Source organism: Pollicipes pollicipes, unplaced genomic scaffold, assembly GCF_011947565.3.
Source record: "Pollicipes pollicipes isolate AB1234 unplaced genomic scaffold, Ppol_2.1 Scaffold_3087;HRSCAF=3621_pilon_pilon_pilon, whole genome shotgun sequence".
NCBI classification, from domain to species: Eukaryota; Metazoa; Arthropoda; class Thecostraca; order Pollicipedomorpha; family Pollicipedidae; genus Pollicipes; species Pollicipes pollicipes.
Window position 1 is genome coordinate 15,003,574 of NW_023596225.1, and position 19,570 is coordinate 15,023,143.

At 49.8% G+C, this 19,570-nt stretch overlaps 1 protein-coding gene and 1 long non-coding RNA gene across 2 annotated transcripts in view; both read right to left on the minus strand.

Moving 5' to 3' along the window:
- Window positions 1–9,075: 9,075 nt before the first annotated feature.
- On the minus strand, window positions 9,076–12,442 carry LOC119090357 (uncharacterized). Its single transcript, XR_005093212.1, has 2 exons — window positions 12,339–12,442; window positions 9,076–9,857 (listed from the first exon to the last, which is right to left on the minus strand). It is a non-coding gene; the product is annotated as an uncharacterized LOC119090357 (long non-coding RNA).
- Window positions 12,443–19,379: 6,937 nt separating this feature from the next.
- LOC119089783 (serine protease 56-like) overlaps window positions 19,380–19,570 on the minus strand; it is a 2,879-nt gene continuing 2,688 nt past the window's right edge. The window contains exon 4 of the mRNA XM_037212598.1: window positions 19,380–19,383. Coding sequence (XP_037068493.1) covers window positions 19,380–19,383 — 4 coding nt within the window. The remainder of the gene's footprint in view (window positions 19,384–19,570) is intronic.

Here is a 19,570-nt window from a genome sequence, read left to right on the forward strand (position 1 = left end):
TCGGTGATCCTTGAAAGGGAAGTTTTGAACCACATTTAATTGTTCTTTCAATCGCCCAGTTGCATTCGGTGTCTGAAGGAAAAAATGCAGTGGTGGTCCAAAAGAAAGGTGTCGCTTGGCCGAATGGGCCGATGCAGGATTTCGTCAACACGAGCTCGGGTGAGGGGTCAAATTGACCCCCCCCCCCAAGGTTTTCCTCCCTGTCCCACTCGCTCCTTTCCCAGTTCCCGCATCCGGCCCACTCACCACTCCTAATCCTCGTTTTATCGGGGTCGCCGTGCCCCCTCGCCCGAGTCCCCGGGTTAATTGGATCCTGGTGGCTGAAGGGCGCGTCATGCGAGTCAGTCACGACGCGTCCCAACACCCCACTTTGGCCAGGATATCCGGGGGCGCGGGGGGCCCGTGGGGCCCCACACGGGTTGCTAGCGTTTTGGTTGGGTGTTCCGTCCGCTTGGGGCGCCTGACCGCGCGCACCGGCTTAAGGGGTCAAGGGGCGGCGGCGCTGGACCACGGTCAGGAAGGGGAGAGGGCTCCCCGGTTACACCTGGCCGTGTGGGAAGCGTCGTTCGCCCCGTATAGCACCGGGGTAGCCCTGGCGGCGACCGCCATCCGAGGGAGTGTTGGACCGTCCCCCAGTTGGCTTCCGAGGTGGATGGGGAGCCCCGGTGCCGAATGCTTACTAGAAATCGCATGGCTTATCAAAACTCAACAAACACCCGGCCCCCGAAAGGAGGTCGGACAGCGCTGAGGCCGGGTGCGAGGGGGATTCTGCCATCCCTTGCCCTCGGCCTCTGATCTTCTCCAGCGGAGATGTAAAGATTTCCACCCCGTCACCGTTCCAACGACGCAATGGCTGTGACAAGTTTTGAGGCATCACGAGATGTGACAAGCTGAGGGATTGCAACATCGAGGTAGAGTCCGCCAGTAGTTGGAGGCCAGGCATGCATTGTATGCGAAGTTCATTTATAGTATTCGTGATGAGAACGGGAAACATGACAGCACCGTAGCTTTGAAAGCAACACCACACACCACAAATAACTCATTTGGAGCGTTGTCGCAAATTGTTTTGACCTTCGTGATGAACATCCAAAAACTTACATTTCCGGGAGGCCAGGGACCTATATGACGCGAGTCATCCTAAGCTCTCGTATGCATCGAAAGTAAAAACTCCTTTGCCACACAACAACGTCATCGAGCAGATGACGGTCATTCAGTTCGTGGGACTCTTGAGATCGTTTGGTCTCACTGCTGTACCTTCAGCACGTACACCGGACTCCCAGCCGGCAGTCCAAACTCCTTCCTTGCCGGCCGACCAGCCTGTAGTTGACGTTGGCGTCCGGACTAAGCCCCCTGCTCCACCTCCGGCGCCTGGCCGGTCGGCACCCACCATGCTGCCGACTCCCCCGGCGCCGCTGTCTCCTACCGGAGAGGAGGGTTGGACGGCGGCCGGTGCGACCGTGGCCCGCGGGCTCCACCGGCTTCCGCGTCGGTTTCTTCGCTACCCTCGTCCGCCTCCGCTTCGTGTGCTCCGCTGCTTTCGTCACCTCCGGCACCAATAGCGAACGCATGTGGGCTGGCGATAGAAACGTTGGAGCGACACGAGGCGGACAGGCGCGCCCGCGATGCCAAGCGGGCGCGCTTGGCCGAATAAGAACGGGCAAAGGCGGCGAACCGTATGTCCGGGACGGGTGAGGAGTCAGTCACCCGCAGCAGTACTCTATCGCCCAGAAGACCAGCTGAGCCCCATGCTGGTCCACAGAAGTCTGACAGGGCCCCACTATGGTTCCTTCCTCTCCGCCACCTAGGATTGGGCACGCTGGCACAAAGCCTCCCCCCCCCCTCCAACAGGCGCAGCCCAGTTTTTTTAATCGCTTCGCTTCTTAAAGTGAGATTTTGACCCCCTTTTTTAGTATGTCCCCTTGCAGGCGTCTCGACTGTGATATCCTGCGTGTTGCGCTGGTGAGCTAAATGTGTAGTGGCTACTCTCACTTCTTAGCTCTATGACAGGTATCTTTATAATGGAACTGCAGGGGCGTTGAGAAACCAGTCTACACGATCTCAGAGGCATCTGAATCAGTGCTGTCCGGGCCATCGCCTGCCTGCAGGAGACCAAACTGGCACCTGGCTCTCAGTTTAGTATCCCGAGCTACACCGTAATGCGTTGGGATATGCCAGCTGATTTAATTGCACACGGCTGCGTTCTTTTGGCTGTGCACCACAGTGCCTCCGTCCAATGTGTGTCGTCTTACACTCTGAACCTGCAAGCTTGTTGCAGACTAAGGTACTTTTCGGGCGTCTTGCGATAACCGTCTGCTCACTTTACTTACCTCCTGGTACATTTGGACTCAGTATTCGTTTCCGACTTTAGAAATGAGATTGTCTGGTGACCGAGCTGCCCCCGCCTCTTCTATTGCTGGGTGACTTACAATGCTCACTACACATCTTGGGGTTGCGCCCAAACCAACCACTCGCGGAAGCACTGCGAACTTTTGTTGTATGATGAATCTCTCCGTCTTTTAAAATCCGGGACCCGAGCTCACGTGACGCTGCCGTCAGGTCAGACATTGGCGCTGGGCTTGAGTTTCGCAAGCCCCCATCTGGCGGTACACCTGACATGGTCGGTTGAAAAAGACTCCTTTGGCAGTGATCACTACCCCATCTGGTTGTGTTACCAGAACGGAGCAGCTCTCGGTTCCAGGCCACAACGGTGGAATCTTAGATAGACTGAGTGGGATGAATTTCAGGCACAGGTGGAAACCAGGTTGGCTCCTGTCTAGGTGGATGTGCCTGCATCTGCAGAGAAACTTACCTCTACAATCTTACGATCGACAGAAGCAAACCTTACCACGTACGTACGCTGCCCACGTCGTCCCCCTGTTCCGTGGTGGACGGACAAGTGCCATGACGCTATACGTGCGCGTAAAAAAGCCCTGCGGAACCCAAACACCGGTTCGGTGGTTTGGGCGTGGGTGAAGCGTATAGCAGACCTACACTCCTCAGTGCTGCACCCTGTGCTCCGTATGCATGGCCAGGACATACTGCACCCATCTAAGGTACCGAATTAAATGGCTCGTGCGTTCGCGGAGCGTTGTGGGCGAACATCTGCCGCTCCGATTTCATACGCCATCGTGCTCGCTGCGGACCAGCTCAGATAAACTTTCATACAGCCAAAGGGTTTTTCATATAACAAACCTTCCACAATGCTTGAACTGATGTCTGCCATTAACTCTCTGCGCAGCGTGGCGAAAGGCCCCGGATTTCATTCATAATGATATGCTCCGGCGACTTCCACCTACAGCAACACCAACCAACCCATCACCAACACCAACCATCCACCAACATGTTGGTGGCATTCAACCAGTTGTGGGAGACAGGAGAGTTCCCGACGTTTTGGTGGGAGTCGCTAATAGTTTCGCTGCTGAAGCTTGGTAAGAATGGGAAGGATTCGTCGGTCTAGCGCCCAATTGCGCTGACCTTCTCTATATGCAAACTTCTGGAGCGGATGACTCAGACACGATTGTCTTGGCTTTTAGAAAGCAACAATATCTCTCGAACGCCCAGAGTAGTTTCAGGAAAAACCGTAGCACCATTGCTCATCTTTTAGACTTGGACTCAACTGTACACATTTTTTATGGAAAGGCGACCCGTAAGAGCTGCGTCCTTCGACATCGAAAGGGCTTACGACACCACTTGCCGATGTGACATCTTACGGAAGCTGTTCTAGCATGGCATTGGCGGAGCTATGCGTAACTTTCTTGTGGATTTTCTTGCTGACTTCTTTCTTGCGTTTTTCTTCTTCCGCGTCCGTATTGGTTCCATGTGCTCGAAAAGATACACCCAACAGAACGGCAACCCCAGGGTAGTGTTTTAAGTGTTGCGTCGTTTGCTTTTACGATAAGTGACGTCGGGGACTGTCTTCCCCAGGCGATTGGTCGCTGCTTTTTGTTGATGATCTCGCCATCTGGTGCAGCTCTGCCACGGCAGCGTCCATGTCGCGCCAGTTGCAGTTGGCTGTGGCTTGCTTAGAAAGTTGGAGCATGCTCAACGGGTTAAGGTTTTCGACCTCGGAGACAGTCCTCCGTCCACTTTTGTCGACGCCTACGTCAGTGTCCTGACATGGTGCTTAAGCTTTATGGACAGCCGATCTCCTGCAATACGGCGGCACGGTTTTTGGGGGTTACATTCTGATAAGGGTTTGACCTACAATGAGCGTCTTATCATTCTGCGTGACAAGTGTTTTAGGACCCTGAACATACTGAAACGCGTGGCACGAACATCCTACGGAGCAGATCGGAAACACTTTTATTGTTATAACCATTCACTGATCAGCTCCAAGCTGGACTATGCGGGTTTTGTGTATGATGGCGCCTCTGAGTCCGTAAAACGTACGTTGAATGCGGTCCATCATGCTGCGTTGAGGATCATTAGTGGTGCATTTCATGCGTCTCCGACAGCCAGCTTGCTTATGGAAGCCAACGAACCTTCGCTGGCTACCCGAAGGAGGGTTGTTGGGGATGCGGTACGCTTGCAAGCTCGCGCAGTTCTCGAACCACCCAACACGTGACGCTGTGTCATCACGCCACACATCGAATGTTTTTTTCGGAACGGACAAGCAGCACGTGTGGCGGCCGTTGTGTGTGCGTGTTCGTAATGTTCTTCATGAGAGTGGTTCAAGTTTGCCGGGGTGGCACGCCCATGTAGCCTGCCGATCGCTCCGTGGGTGATAGTATCGCCAACTTTCGACGCCTCATTGTCGGAGGTTCGGAAGCAAAATATGATTCCGTGTGTTGCCAGATCAACAGCTCTGAAACATATCGAAACATTTCGGGGATTCACAATTACGTATACAGACGGCTCCAAAACGGATACAGGCGTTGGTGCCGCCTTTGTGTGTGGTCCCGATGCGCGATCATCTACACTGCCAGCCCATGCGTACGTGTATACTGCAGAGCTTGTGGCCATCATGAAGGTGCTTTGCTTTATAGAGGTGGTCGAAGACAGTCTGCACGTGATTTTGGTCGGATTCCCTAAGTGCCCTTTCGGCATTAAGGTGTTTAAGTCCGGCAAAATCCCCTTATACAGTATATTTTACTGCGTCTCGACACGCTGTACCGGGGCTGGCAAGACCATAGTACTTTGCTGGACTCCGAGCCACGTTGGCATTGCGGAAAATGATCTGGCTGACGCTGCTGAAAAGCGTGCTACTCGTCGTCCCTGTCGCAGAGCGTTTCCAATACCCGCTACAAACCTACACTCAGCCATCTTGGCCTTTTTGCGCTGGGAATGGCAGAGCACATGGGATGCGATGGGCACCAGTAAACCAAAAGGCATTAAGCCGATTGTTCAGGAATGGCAGTCATCCTATCGAAAGCCATCTCTGCCTTTTTGCGCGGGGGAATGACAGAGCACGTGGGATGCGATGGGCACCAGTAAACCAAGAAGCATTAAACCGATGGTTCAGGAATGGTAGTCATCCTATAGAAAGTCTAATCGGGGGAAAGTTATCCTGTGTCACTTGCAGATTGCCCATGCTCATGCTACACATCGATGCTTACTATATCGCGACGGACTACCACGGTGTCGCCACCGCAACGCCACTCTCACAGTGGAACGTTTGCCAGTATGCTGTCCCATACTACGCTTCGAGCGTCAAGGTACTTTGGCCCTGCGGCGCCGTCCCTGACGCTCTTCGATTTACTATGTAACGGCTCACCATACATCAAACATACCCTCAGGTTCGTACCGCATGTTAAGTTCTGCACTTTTATACACCTGCCTGAATAGTTCATACCGCGTGTAGGAAGTTTTTAGATTGCCGAAAATTTCGCATCAATATGTTATTACGGGTTCACGCATTCGGACATCATTGGTGACGCGTTCCTTACACAACTCAGTCGTTCTATTTCTGACCAATATATATATATATATATATATATATATATATATATATATATATATATATAGGTAGTCATTTGGCTGTTATGGGCGCAAAATGACCACAGCAGTCGGCGCGCCCTAAAACTCTAATCAACAACAAGGAAAAAGTAAAAAAAAAACGCTTATTTGTTATAAATTGGTCACAGTGAACTAGCGGTGCCCAAAAACAATTTCAACGCCGCTTTGTCTTAGCTTAAGCCACTTGGGGGCCACAATGCAAGCCATAATGCAACACGCTTAAGCGTGTTGCATTTGAGGCCGCGTTGGCAAAAGGTGAGCAGCTGCTTATTGGTCTGTTACCAGTACACTCGGGGGGGGAGTGCGGGGGGGGGGGGGGGGCAGTGATGTAGTCGGCCCATGATACACAGACGGCACGTTCGCCCACACCCGCAACTAGTTTTACGACTCCGATCTTCTCTAGCAGCCCGGGTCTGACATAATTTCTACAACAACAAAAACGAAAAAGCTTGCCTCGCATGCTTTATCTACCTGAGCATGCTGCCTCTGCCGTCAAAATGCCGACGTCAATGCTTGCTAAAACGAGGACGTTCCTTGCCCTAAAAATGGCTCCGCCCGATCTTAAAAAACAAAAAACAAATGACAAGGTGCCGGAGTAAAGTAACCTCATCGGCCTGTGCCGGGTTGACGGACCTGTCACCGGGACATGCTGAACGGCCAGAGACTCACAGGATCTTTTGCAATGTGGTTTGGCCTGGCTTGATGGCTAAGCGGAATGCCCGGCGTAAACTGAAACGCATGCCTCCATGAGGTGAGTGATGTTTAATTCTTGCTCACTGCTTTGAAGGCAACGAACAATTTGCGCGCACCGTGAGGTGAATTGCAAGATAAAATGTCGCGGGGTGAAGTATCGTCGGCCATGATTGTACAACAAGAGATCGGCAAAATAATGGCGCGCACTTTGCGCTAGTAGCAACATCGGTGATGGTCATTTGCGGACCCGATCTCGGATGTTGACGGCTGCAATGTAACCAAACGAATCTCTCCTGGGACGCATGAAAATAAATTTTACCCATATTGTAAGCATGACATCGCATAATTATCAACTAAAACATCATTTTGGGAGCGCATTTCAATTCTTACTGCAACGACACTAAGATTATGTCAAAGCGCACTGGATGACATTAGTGAATTCCTCACACTAGCGGGGTCACACTATTCCTCACCAAGCAATGCCACTAGCCATTGCTTGGGAGTTTTGAAAAGCAGGTGGTAAAAGCATCCTTTTTGCAGTGAAAAACCATGCATAAGTTAAATAAAAATGTGGCGGGAGTGGCTCGTGCGACAAATGTGAATAGTCTGGACGCACTAGACATCGGTACCCATCCGTTCAGCGGAATGACCAGGTAGGTGGGAGCCGACCAAAGGTCTTGGGACTACGCTTGTTACACAGACATGCGGCAGCCAACCGTTCTCTTCATTCCATCATGAGATCTGGAGAGCCGGTCAGCTGAAAAGCCTAAGGCGCCGTTCCAGGGCTACAGAAACCGGGCAGGTGTGACATTGATATTTTGCCATGGATTGCGACTGATTTTCATCGATTAGTGTTTAAGACTCCGTCTATGAGGATGGATCAAAAAATTGCTGGAGCAGAATGGGTTTTGGAGAGTGTAGCACATTCTCTTCACCGCGAGGTAAAAGCATGCATTTTCCTGCGGTCCCACATTTATCCGCCTGCAGTTCAAGCTGCTGCTGAACTGTGATAAACTGTGCAAATGGGAATGACATTGGTAATGACAATGGCAGGTGACACAATGACAATGGTAGGATGTACTGTTGGAATTGTATGGTGCAATATCAATGGTTCAATGGCGATGGTAAATGGTGCAATGGCACAGCTGGCTCGCACTGCCATTGCACTTTTTACCACCGTATTTACTACTGTACGCGGCTGTGATCGTGCATCCAAATTCAAAACGTAGAGCGGTTGTAAATTTCCAACTAAGAAGGCCAAAATTGCAAAGAAATTCGCCAGCAAATGATCAATGTACAGATTATGAATGGCCAACGTTAACCCACGGTAGCTTACTGGCAGGTCCATCTTGTACGTTTACGGCGCTCATTTGCAGAAGATCCGCGGTCAAGAAAACCCTCTGCGGCCACAACGCCCAACAGGGGACGTAGAAAAAGGGAGCAGTAAAGGTCACGTCCCTTCCCCCTTGCCCAACATTTTATACTAGAAAATGGGCGATTTTTAGAAATCAAATTGATTGTTTTGGTTAGGAATAGGATATATATATATACATATATATATATATATATATATATATATATATATATATATATATATATATATACATAAATGTATATTATTCGCAGTATTTAGGAGAAAATTTGACAATTCCCTCCCCGGAAAACTTTGGCCGCGTGCCTGACGCCCAGGCTAATGGTAGCTGTAAAAGCGTCGACCTTACAAGACACAGAGCAAACTCATGGACGTCTTGACCGTAAGCTTCGTCTATCGTTTGGTTCCATTTGGACTATCATCCATGATTCTCCACATGAACAATTGTTTGGCATTGAGGTGTCGCAAAACGTGAGCTGTCAAGCTCAGCCTCAGAGTTTTTATTAGAGTATGGCGTGATGAGTTTCTCGCTACTTGCGGGTAATGAGCTTCTCTCTACCCTGTGTAATTCTTTTTACGTCTGTTAACAAAGGATGAGACATGACTTCGCCACTGGGAGCGCGAATCAAATCGCGACAACACGTAGGGAACACAGCTGCTATTCCACTCCGAAGGCGTTTGGCATCCAAGCCTCTGCAGGCGAACTGATGGTGACCATCTTTTGGGCTGTCCAGTGTGCCATCATAATCTTCTAGGTGCCAGCAAAAGAGCAGTCACAGAGCATCGCTACCCCAGCCTGATCGTGCAGCTGAAGGAAGCCAGCAAAAAGAAGAGACAAGCAGAGCCCACAACTGAATCATGCATCATCGATGTGCTGAGTGCGTGGAAGATGTGATGTGAAGTGATGCACGTGCAATGTGTCCGAGTTACCCGTGGGTGCTAGACAGCTTGCACATGTCACCTGCGACCCACCTCACATTGTTGATACAGGATTCAGCGCGACGTCACGTGCGGCGGCACAACCGGCCCATGTCCCTTCGCAGAGCAAAAACAGCTAAAGTTGGGGTCTATTTTATTCCAATGAGAAGAGCAATCGCAGGGTTGGGTCCTTTTCTTGTCATAATTCCTATTGCCTGTTCACAAGGCCCGAGTAGTGTGGGTGGTCATCAACAACCATCTAATTTGAGGAGTTGCATTACCCAGCTTTCAGTCCTAACCTGGCAGTAACTCCTGTTTTCACTTTTGAAGTCACGTCTACGGGAAAGCGTGTACACTGATGAAGAGTTCATGTGCGAAGCTGCAGAAAAGTGAAAAGAGAGCTAGCCAAGGGAGTTCTTCTCCACAGACATGGAAAGTATCAAGGAAAAATAGGAGAAATTAGTTGCGCTTAAGGAAGAGCGCTTTAAAATGGTGTATTCTCCTCCGGTCTATAAGATATAAGATACAAGTTTCTGTGTATCTCGTTTTTCAAACTTTATTATATGCCAGGGTACCCAGGCACACTGCATCCGTTCGGAAGTATCATGCAGCTACTGCCACGTCCACCACACGACGGAGTGGGACAACCCACACCTCCGCTGGTGTCTGGCCGCTGCGTGGTGGTGGTAGTGGTAGTGGTAGTAGTGGTGGTTGGCGCTGTCCAGCACACACCGCCCCGGCACCGGCCCGACAGACACATCCGGTCCGCCAAACAGCCGAACCAGTTTGGAATGCGCGGCAGACACGCGCCACCCAAGCAGAACTGGATGCTTGCGCAGGGGCACAGCGGCGGGGCCAGCGTCAGGCGGAACTGGGCCCGGCTGGCATCGCCACACGTCGTCAGTGACAAGAGCAGCACCTGGGGGTAGGTCAGGTCAGGTTAGCAAAACTCGGCTGGTGTGACCACACCCCGCTCGTGACGAGGGCAGCGGCTGATCACAAGTCAAGCCAGGTCAGGTCACGCTAAGCGAAGCTCGCAAACGTTGGGCGCAAACGGAGCCATTAAGCGTTTACTCATCAATGGCTTGGAGAGGGCTGATAGCACGCTGCGTCGCACAGGAACTACGAACAAGCCATTTGCGTAGGCTAAAACAGAGTTGCTCAGATTTAGCACACATGAGAGTTTATCGAACATGACTGCGTTATGATGAAGGGACGTTGATTACTGGTGCTTGGACGACCATACGACGTGCTTGTTTTATAGCAAGGTTTGCGTAAAATGGTGCCGTGAATGCGTAACAACAAAATAACTATAACGAAGTCATCGCGGCAACCAGTGCAATGCGATGTAAATATTGGGGCCTAAAATAAACCAAGGCGACAGTGTCCCGTGACAAATCAAGTTAGGAGAGAGCTAGTGACGTCGGTGGTCACTAGTTTTGATGCACGCCTATCAAAGTACCGGTCTGGGTACACCACCGGAAATCCGCAGAACATTCCTTCGGTGCGGATCTTCTGAATACGGATTCCATCCCGGTGTAGTCGGCAAGACGACAAACTAAATATTCCATTCAAAAATGGCAAATTGTTTTGTTCCGTCATCTGGTGTGTTATCGATCTGTTATAGTTCCGTTATCCATCTGTTGTAGTTCTGTTGTGTATCTGTCTCGGTTTTGCTTCTACCTGTTGTAGTCCTGTTATCTATCTGTTGCTGTCAAAGTTCTGTTAGAAGCAAAACATCAGTTATGCTATAAATGGTCATGGTACGTCACAATATTTATTTCAGACTCGTAACCATGAACATAGCTTCGAAACGTCGCGTATTGGCCACGGAACTGATGGTTGGTTGATAACACCGTTTGACCAGTCTCTCTTGGTACATTGAAGGGAAATAACTGTCAACGTAAGAACTTAGAACTCATGATAAAGAACTCTACACAGTTCTGATCAAGTGTAGGAACGTTAAATGCTTCGTGTGTTTCGTTTGGGGCTTGGCAAAGTATGTGCTTAGAATGCGCACTAATTGCCCTGCTAGAAGTAAGTGTCAACCAGGGATGTTATCAAGATTTGACGCCATGGAAAGCCAGTGTTTAGAGGGCGAATAGGTGATAAGGGTTGAGGACAGGCCGTTCATGTTAGTGGCTAAATAGTCACTTGGGGGTGTAGTCCCTGGCGGCAGGGTGAGCACGGTAACCGCGTCCCTGGCACAGCAGTGGACGCGGTTGACCGGTGATGACGGTGTTCCTCTATATCGTGGACACGGAGTCTGTATTTATTTTCGGTCCGCATCGTGTTAACACGCGCATGGGTGGGGGGTAATCTGACCACCGAAGCTTTTTACAAATTAAGTGGCGAACTGCACGGCACAACTATCGGCAATTAAATAGCGGGCCTTTTGGCATAAAACATAAGATGTACTTTGTAAGGTGGCTAAACTATGGCACGTCAAAGTCAGGTTATAGCTTTCAAAAAGGGCGACTTTAAGAGGATCTTCAAATGTGATGCGACAACAGGGTGCTAGACGAGGCTACGCAACTTTGAAATAGTTGCTTAGGCAATAACACAACTTCAGTTAGGGTTACAGCAATTTCATTGGCCTGGGTTAGGTATGAGGGTCATTCCGAGGCCTACACCAGCCTGCTTTTTTGTTCGCGAGCATAACGCATAAGGTATTTTCTGGTGTTCATTTCGAGTTTACTGATAAGAGACACCGCAACAGACATGCTTCATGGATTTCTTCAAAAGGCCACAGTAAACCACTAACCTAAAATGACCCAGGTCAACATTTAGTTTTAAGCAATATACCACCTAGTGTCTTTCTGGACGTTTATTCAAATGCAAAAATCGACACAGTTTCGTAGAATTTTGCTCACCACGACCTTTTGCAGGTCATTAAGGCCCCTGACATAAATGAGTGCCAGTGACCTTTTGCTCAAAACAGGGATCTACGTTTACGGCGGTTGCATGAGAAAGTTTGGGGTCATTTAAACATCAATCCGGAATTTGACACTGATCTTATTTGACCCGAAGGACATGATCTAGGACCCTCGAAATTCGACAGTGATTTCACATACAGGCCAACCGCCCTGTGAATTCCATGTTTCTAGCACTGTTAATTTTAAATATCGGGGGGGTCAAGTTTCCCCTCGCCCCACTCGAGTGAGGGGTACTCAACCGTCCACTCGGGGTGTGTCGACGCAGATACAACAGGCCATATAGCTTACTGTCAACTCACATTTCCATCTTAATCATCGAATCGAACTCTTTTAAAATGTGCTTGATTTCGATCCTTGGGCTTACTCAGCAGCGGTAACTTACGCAGCGACGGCGAGAGCACTTAGATTAGTAATTTCAGCTCATGGGCCTCGTCGACGTGTGCTGCAAGCAGTCAAACCCTCACCAGGACGAGCGCTGCTGGGACGGCCATGACGTCAGACCGCTGCCGCTGCTGGCGCTGGCGCTGACCGGAGCACTGCACCCCCGTCCTCTTCTCAGGCCTCCGCAGACGACGCGGGGCCAGCGGCTGGTGTCCGGCGCGACAGGTGGCGTCACGGCGCTCTCTGGGCCGGCGCGCGGGTGGCTGTCCTCTCCGGAGAGGCGTGCACTGCCGCGCCCCGGGGTCCGACCGGCCGTAGTCGGGCGTCGCCCCGGTGCAAACAGGATACCGTTGGGATGCCCCGAGCGAGCGGGTGAAGTAGTTCACGAATGGCGGGGGAGGTCGGCTGAGGGGAGGGGTGCCGGCGGTGAAAGCTGGTTCTCCATGACAGAAACAACATAATTGCCAGACCGCGAATGCTGGCGATCACTGGAATGTGGGCTGCGTCAGTGGTTGCGGAGTGGCACTTTTATTACATTTCATTGGAGTTAATGTATTTTCCTGCATAATCATTGCAGCTCATTACAACTGTTACGTCATGACGCCTGTGCACGACAGTGGACCGCTGAACACGTGAGCCCGTGCGGTGGAGGGGGTATTCCAGACGCGTGAAACTGGGTCCACTCTGGCGGGGAGTGTCCTCCGACGGAGCGACCGCCGCCGTCACACACTGTCTGACCATTACGGCCACTGCAGCCTCTCTCCTGGCTTGAAACTAAATGCCGCGTAGCCTGTTGAAGGCGCACCAGGCAGCGCCCTTCTCATTGCTGGTGGCGCAACAGGCAGCGCCCTTTTTCACCGTTAATGGCGCACCATACGGTACCCTTCCCACTCTTGAATGCGCACCAGGCGGCGCCCTTTTTACTGTTGATGGCGGCACAACAGGCGACGCGCTTATCACTGTTGATGGCGTACCAGGCGATGTCCTCGCTGTTGATGGCGCGCCGACGAAAGCCTTGGCTGTTGACTTTACCGTTTAAAGATACGTGCTCATCGTCGGCAAACCAGATCGGATCCGTCGACGATCGGTTACGTTCGCACGGTTGTAGGACTAAGGCGCAGCGAAGGCCACCACGGGCGCAGGCGCCCAGCACCATGTCACCTCCAGGTAAGGCATTGCAGACCCGGCTGTGGCTGATCACGTTCATCATCCGAAATAATGTCAACGGGCACGCTTCGGAACGAACAAACGATCGTCAACGGAGGCTGCGGTACCGATAGTGCAGTGGCTTAATTGCGCCGCCTGAGAAACTGGAGGTACGGGGTTCGATTCACCGCGTTTCCCGCCCCTGCTGCCTGCGTGAGAGGCAGGCGATGCAATAAAGCCTCAACAGCTGAATGCCCTAGCGCATCGTGAATCTATCACAAACACACACACACACACACACTCCGTAGAACGGAAATGCACTGATCCAGTTCAGTAGTCCACAATAACTTTCAGAGATTCGCAAAACTACCAACTAAACTGAAATCAAGCTAAAGGGGGGAAACCTCCGAAACCACGAGAGAAAAATCCAAACACACCCTGGTAACGCACAATACTAATTTTGCAGTTCAAAACTTCTGAAGACAATTCAATACTAGGATATGATTCCAAAAATATATCCTACTAAACCACGTTTTCTAGTTCCACCAGGCGCGCCATTTTCGTAGAAGCAAATGCCCGTGAATACCTATATGTAATGCGTTTTTGGAAAAAGAATATTCAGATGTGATATGGATTTATTACATAAAATAACATGTGATATTACTTTATTAGCTTTAACATAATGGGCACCGATTGCACATCTTCGTACTACAGTACCTACATGAAGTGAAATGTGAAAAATAGGGTTATGTGAGGGGGCAGGTGACAATGATTTCGCTGTTGTTGTGCTTTGATATTCCTGGGTGTTGGGTTAGATAAAAATGGCGCACGGAGAACAATATCCCCAGCACGCTAAATATCTCAATTAGACTATTTCCGAGCTGAGATATGGGCCTCGGCTTTTTGACTGGCAGAAATGACAAAACTTGCCAAAAATCGGCCCATTTTACAGGAAAATTCCGCATCTTGGGCTGAAATGGCACTCGATGTATTTAAGCCCTCCCCCCCGGAGTTCGCCACTTACCACCCCGTTAAGGGCAGGCAACCCTGCATCCCCACTGACAACGCTCTCCCCAAGGCTACAGGATGTGCATTCCAACTTCTCAATGCGGATGCCAAGGTGCTGCGAGCCCGTCCGGCCCACCGTATCTCATTTTCGTCCATTGCTGTTGTTGTTGTTGCATGTTGTTCTCTCTTATACAGGCTGTTTCTAAGCCCTTCCAGCTAAAGTTCTGTGGGATATATCACTGATGGGTGGGTAGCCCCATCTATCTGTCGGGGGCAAGCTGTAAACGAATTTCAGCAATAACTTTGTGACTCTGGTGCAAACCAACACAGTTTCCCAGCTGAAAATGTGTCATGGGATAAACCAGTCCGCAAAGGACAGCGTTTTCACAACGCCGTAGCGTTAGTGCCATATGACTTAGTCCCATCATAACGTCACAGCATCGCTACCCAGAATGCAGTAATGCAGGGCTTGTTTACAAACGTACTGCGATATCGGCTTTGTCCAAAATTTTTAATTCCAGAAAATGCCCAATGAAGAATGGAACGTTGAGGACTATAAGTAATACCAGGCCATGCAATTTGTATCATCATTTATCAATGTATATCATTTATATCAATTTATATCATTTATATCAATATATATCATCTTTGTATCATGAGATGTGGTGTCATCTTCAACGGCCAGCGAGAAGAAGCGGGAGCTGTCACCAGATTTATCCAGAAAGCATCCGAAAAGCTCATCAATGCTAAGACCGCTCTGGTGTTGAACAAAACATGAATAAAGCACAATCTGTTTTGCGCATGTTTATCAATATAAAGAACCTGTGCTCGCTAAAGCTAAAGGTAAGGTAAGCTAAAGAACCTGTGCTCGCTGTATGTCTTAGTCATCGCCCCGATTCGCCGTTTTGCCTCACTCAGACTGATAGGGAAAAGGGAATTGATGCGAACCTCCCTCGGCGTTTCCAAGGTTATAAAGACACAGCTTGCCGACAACACCAATATATCGTTCTGAACACGATGTCACGATTGGTACTAGTTTCTATGTTGTTGACAGGTCAAAGATATAATTTCCCAGAAAACTGCACTTTGTAGCTTTATTTTGTGTTTACAATAACAAAGTGAAGTAAGCGAAGTGATCATATAAGAAATCCTTGCCCTGCGGCCCGGGTCCGCATGACCGGTATTATTTGCGCATAATCGATATTACAAAAACTGATGTAGGTAGGTAAAAGGTCTGTGTAAGAACAAGCACGAGAAAAATTTGTTACGCTGTTCAGTGCATTAACGAGGAGCATTGTTCACATAGATAAGACAACAATAGTATTAGCCTTATTGCTCGGAGAAAAAAAAACAGGAGAATGGAGATGTAGTTGGGTTGATATTTCGGCAGGATGCCTTTATCTAGACAGTAGCAGAAGTGAATTTGAAATTACTTGCCGATGATGCTACTCGATTTTTCAGGTTTTTTTAAACATCAAGCCACAATTTTTGCAAGACACCAACATTTAGGGGATTAGGCAAAGAGCGGTTGTCGGCCATTACCACGATAGAATGCTTATCTAAGAATTATAATGCGCGAACATACGCGTACATGCAAACGAATCTAAGCAAATGGGCATCACGCGTCTCGCTTCATTCAAACGTGCAAGCAAACTGAAGTGAACAGGCATCACACATCGCCCATCTGTTATGCATGCAAGCGATTTCAGTTGAACAGGCATCGCACATCACGCGTCAGGCATCGCTTGCACATGTAAACGATTTTATGCTAGCACACATCACACATAAAGATACATATCACGCCCGCATTATCGGCCATGATGAGCCCTGTATGTTAAAGTCTGGTCGCCGACTTTTTTATAAGAATGGATGCACTTATTGCCCTGTCTGTGTGCTCCCGTTCTCTGTAGATGCATATGCTCTGTAGTCATCTACAGAGCTCAGGACCACCCAGACAGGAAAATAAATGAATCCACTCTTATAACAAGTCGGCGACCAAATCTTAACCTAAAGGGTTCATCATGGCCGATTATGCGGACGTGATATGTGCCTTTATATGTGATGTGTGCTAGCTTGAAGTCGTTTACACGTGTAAGTGATGCCTGACGTGGGTGCTCGTTCCTCGTCCGTGTGCGATGCCTGTTCAATTAAAGTCGCTTGCATGTATAATTGATGGGCGATGTGTAATCCCTGTTTACTTCAACCTGTTTGCATGTTCGAATGAAGCGCGATGCGTGATGCCCATGTGCCTGAATTCGTTTGTGTTTACACGTATGTTATCGCATTCTAGCTCTTTCACAGTGTATCGTGGTAATGGCTGACAATCGCTCCTTGTTTATTCCCCTGAATGTTGGCATCGTGTAAAAACTGCGGCCTGCTGTTTCAAAAAGAAACCTGAAAAATCGAGTAGGATCATCGGCAGCGAATTTTGAATTCTGTTTTGCTGTTGTTCAGACAAAGGCATGTTGCCGAGATATCAATCCAACTTTTTCTACATTTTCCTGTTGTTGTTCTTTTTGTTCCAAGGAATAAGACTAATACTACTGTGGTCTTATCTATGTGAACAATGTTCCTCGGTCATGTATTGAGCAACGTATCTAATTTACTTCGTGCTTGTTCCTGCGCGGATCTTATACCAACTTACATCAGTTTTTGTAATACTGGTTATGCGCAAATAATGCCGATTATGCGCACTCGGGGCGCAGGGCCGGGATTCCCAACACAGTCTCCACCGAGCCCATCGGGCCCTTCGGAGCCACGAATCGGGCCTTTGATCATCTGTCCCCAGAGCCCTTGGGCGGGAGGGGGCGGGGCACGGGCCCCTGTACATGTCCTGTGTGCGCTGCTGGAGGTGCCTGAGCGGTGAATGCGACCCCTGAGCGACCAGGGTATCCTAGTAGTTTTCCAGTTCCCTTAATGTCCATGGTTTGAAGGGCAACAGAGGTCTAAGTAGTTGTAAGTTCCCTTAAATACCAGTGTACCCCTGGCGACCAGGAAGTCCCGACTGAGCGGCCAGAGGAGGTCCACGAGTTTACCACAGGGGCTTTCTGGACTGCTAGACGCTGCTACGGTATTGGCAGAAGTTGTATTTGACCATATGTTTTGCTCTCCTCATTCAGTATGGTCATTTTTTGGACTTCACAGTTCTGAAAAGAGCTCCTCCCAGGGGTTCTTGGACCCCTCGCCCTTCTCCCCTCTCCCCACTCAACAGCCAGACCTCAATAGAGTTTTAAGCCAAGACTCCATTAAGCCAAGACCTATGCATTTCCCGATTGGGACTGAGGACCTATCCGTCCCCTTTCAGATTTTCAATTGGTTACTATCAATACAACATGATACATTTGTAACCTCTCTGACTCCGAACGCCCTCTGACCGGGATCGTTGACCCTGGGTCAACGCGGGGTCACTCACCGACCCAAAAAGGTCCCAAGCGTAGCGGGTTTAATAAAAAGCACTGGGATCCCAGTTCGACGCATTTGGGCCCTACCGAAAATGGGCAGAGGTACCCTGTCCAGAGATAGTTTCTGACTGGCAGGAGGCTTTTCCATTGAGGCGCCCGTTAAGAAGGGGGGAGGGGGGAGGGGTTCCGGTCCAGCACAAGTGAGATCCCGGGATGTCCGACATGTCCGGATGTCCAGTCCTCCGGGATGTGTACGGCGTCGAACCGAGTGAAACCAAGTCAGGGGGCCTCGGGCCGACTGACCTGGCAGTGTTTCGACCGCGGACGGGCTGACCCACGGGCAGGCTTCGCGCACGTGTGGCGGGGTTTTCGTTTTCGGGCGAGGAACGGCGCGCGCGTGAATGCGTTCTTCATTTGGCGGCCGGGCTGCCTCGTCCGCCGGTCGGACTGTCGAACTGGGTAGCCTCTGGGCTGGCGTGTGTGTCCGAGCTCCGCTTCCAATCGATTGCACATTATCATTCCCATATATATATGTAGCATTCCCACATACAGTGATTGAGAGGAGCGATTGTCTGCAAACATGGCGAGCGGCGGTTTGTTTGTCGGGACGGGCTGTAATACCAATTGGGGCTTTACATCTCACCGTCTGTCATGGCTATTTCGAAGTGCGCGTATGCCTCTATTACGTATATATCAGGCATTCGGTACGTGGGATGCGGTAGTGGTGTGGCCAGGACTCCATCCCAGTATAGATAAGTCCAGAGAGGAGCACCCTAACCACTAACCACCATGCCACCATCACCCTCTGCTGCACGAACTGCATCCGTCTCGATAAACTCCAGACTGTGTTGCTGACCCCAAATTCTATACTTGGAGATTCTGAAGCGTAAAAGGAAGAAAGCGCGTGAGGATTGATGAAATGGATGGCGAATACAAGCTCACGATTCTCCACATTCAGCGATCTATCGCAAACCAGCTCAGTGGCATACACTCGGCTCCGCTGTTCAGATGGGGAATCAACAGCGCCTTTAAGGCGCGGCACGTGCGTAGTGTTTTGCGTGACGTTTGGCAGGCAGTTAAATGCATTCGCAGCCAGTTTGTTTTCTACTTCCTACTTACTTGCAACCAGGAGTGCGGCTCCCTATTCAGTTGCAGGGGTTTCACCCCTCGCCATAAGTTGGGTTGCAGCGTGCATAGTTGTGAGAAAGTGAGCCAAATTCGGAGAGAAACCAATTTGTTGGCATATTATCATGGTTCCCTTTTGTACTTCATCGCTCGTTCAACCGACTTATTTTTGGTAAGTCGCCCGTTTTCAAACGTGCCTAACTGGCAAACTAATTTGTTTGTAGGCTGGGCCATTGAGCATGCCTCACCAGAAAGTGTCCGGATTCAGCTGATAAAAAGCTCCCACCCCGTCTCTTTGTGAGTAAAGGCATATTAAAACTCAGAATAAGTCCCGTTTGCAGAAGCATGTGAAAGGGTTTGCAATTGGGGGAAGGAGGGGAACAGTCAAATAAAATCAAACAATAATAGTTGCGCTTTGCCAGGAGCTAGCGATCTGTATTGCGCCTACCTGGAGCAGACATCAAATCAGGTCAGCATTACAGACCAGTTATCAATCCTTTAAAAATGGCAGGCATCACCAACACATGCAGAAAATAACGAAACCAAATACTGCAGAAAAATGTCATCCATAGCCCACAATACCAACAGCAGGTAACCCCGACAAATGCTTCCCACGATTACGGGCAGCTACCGCA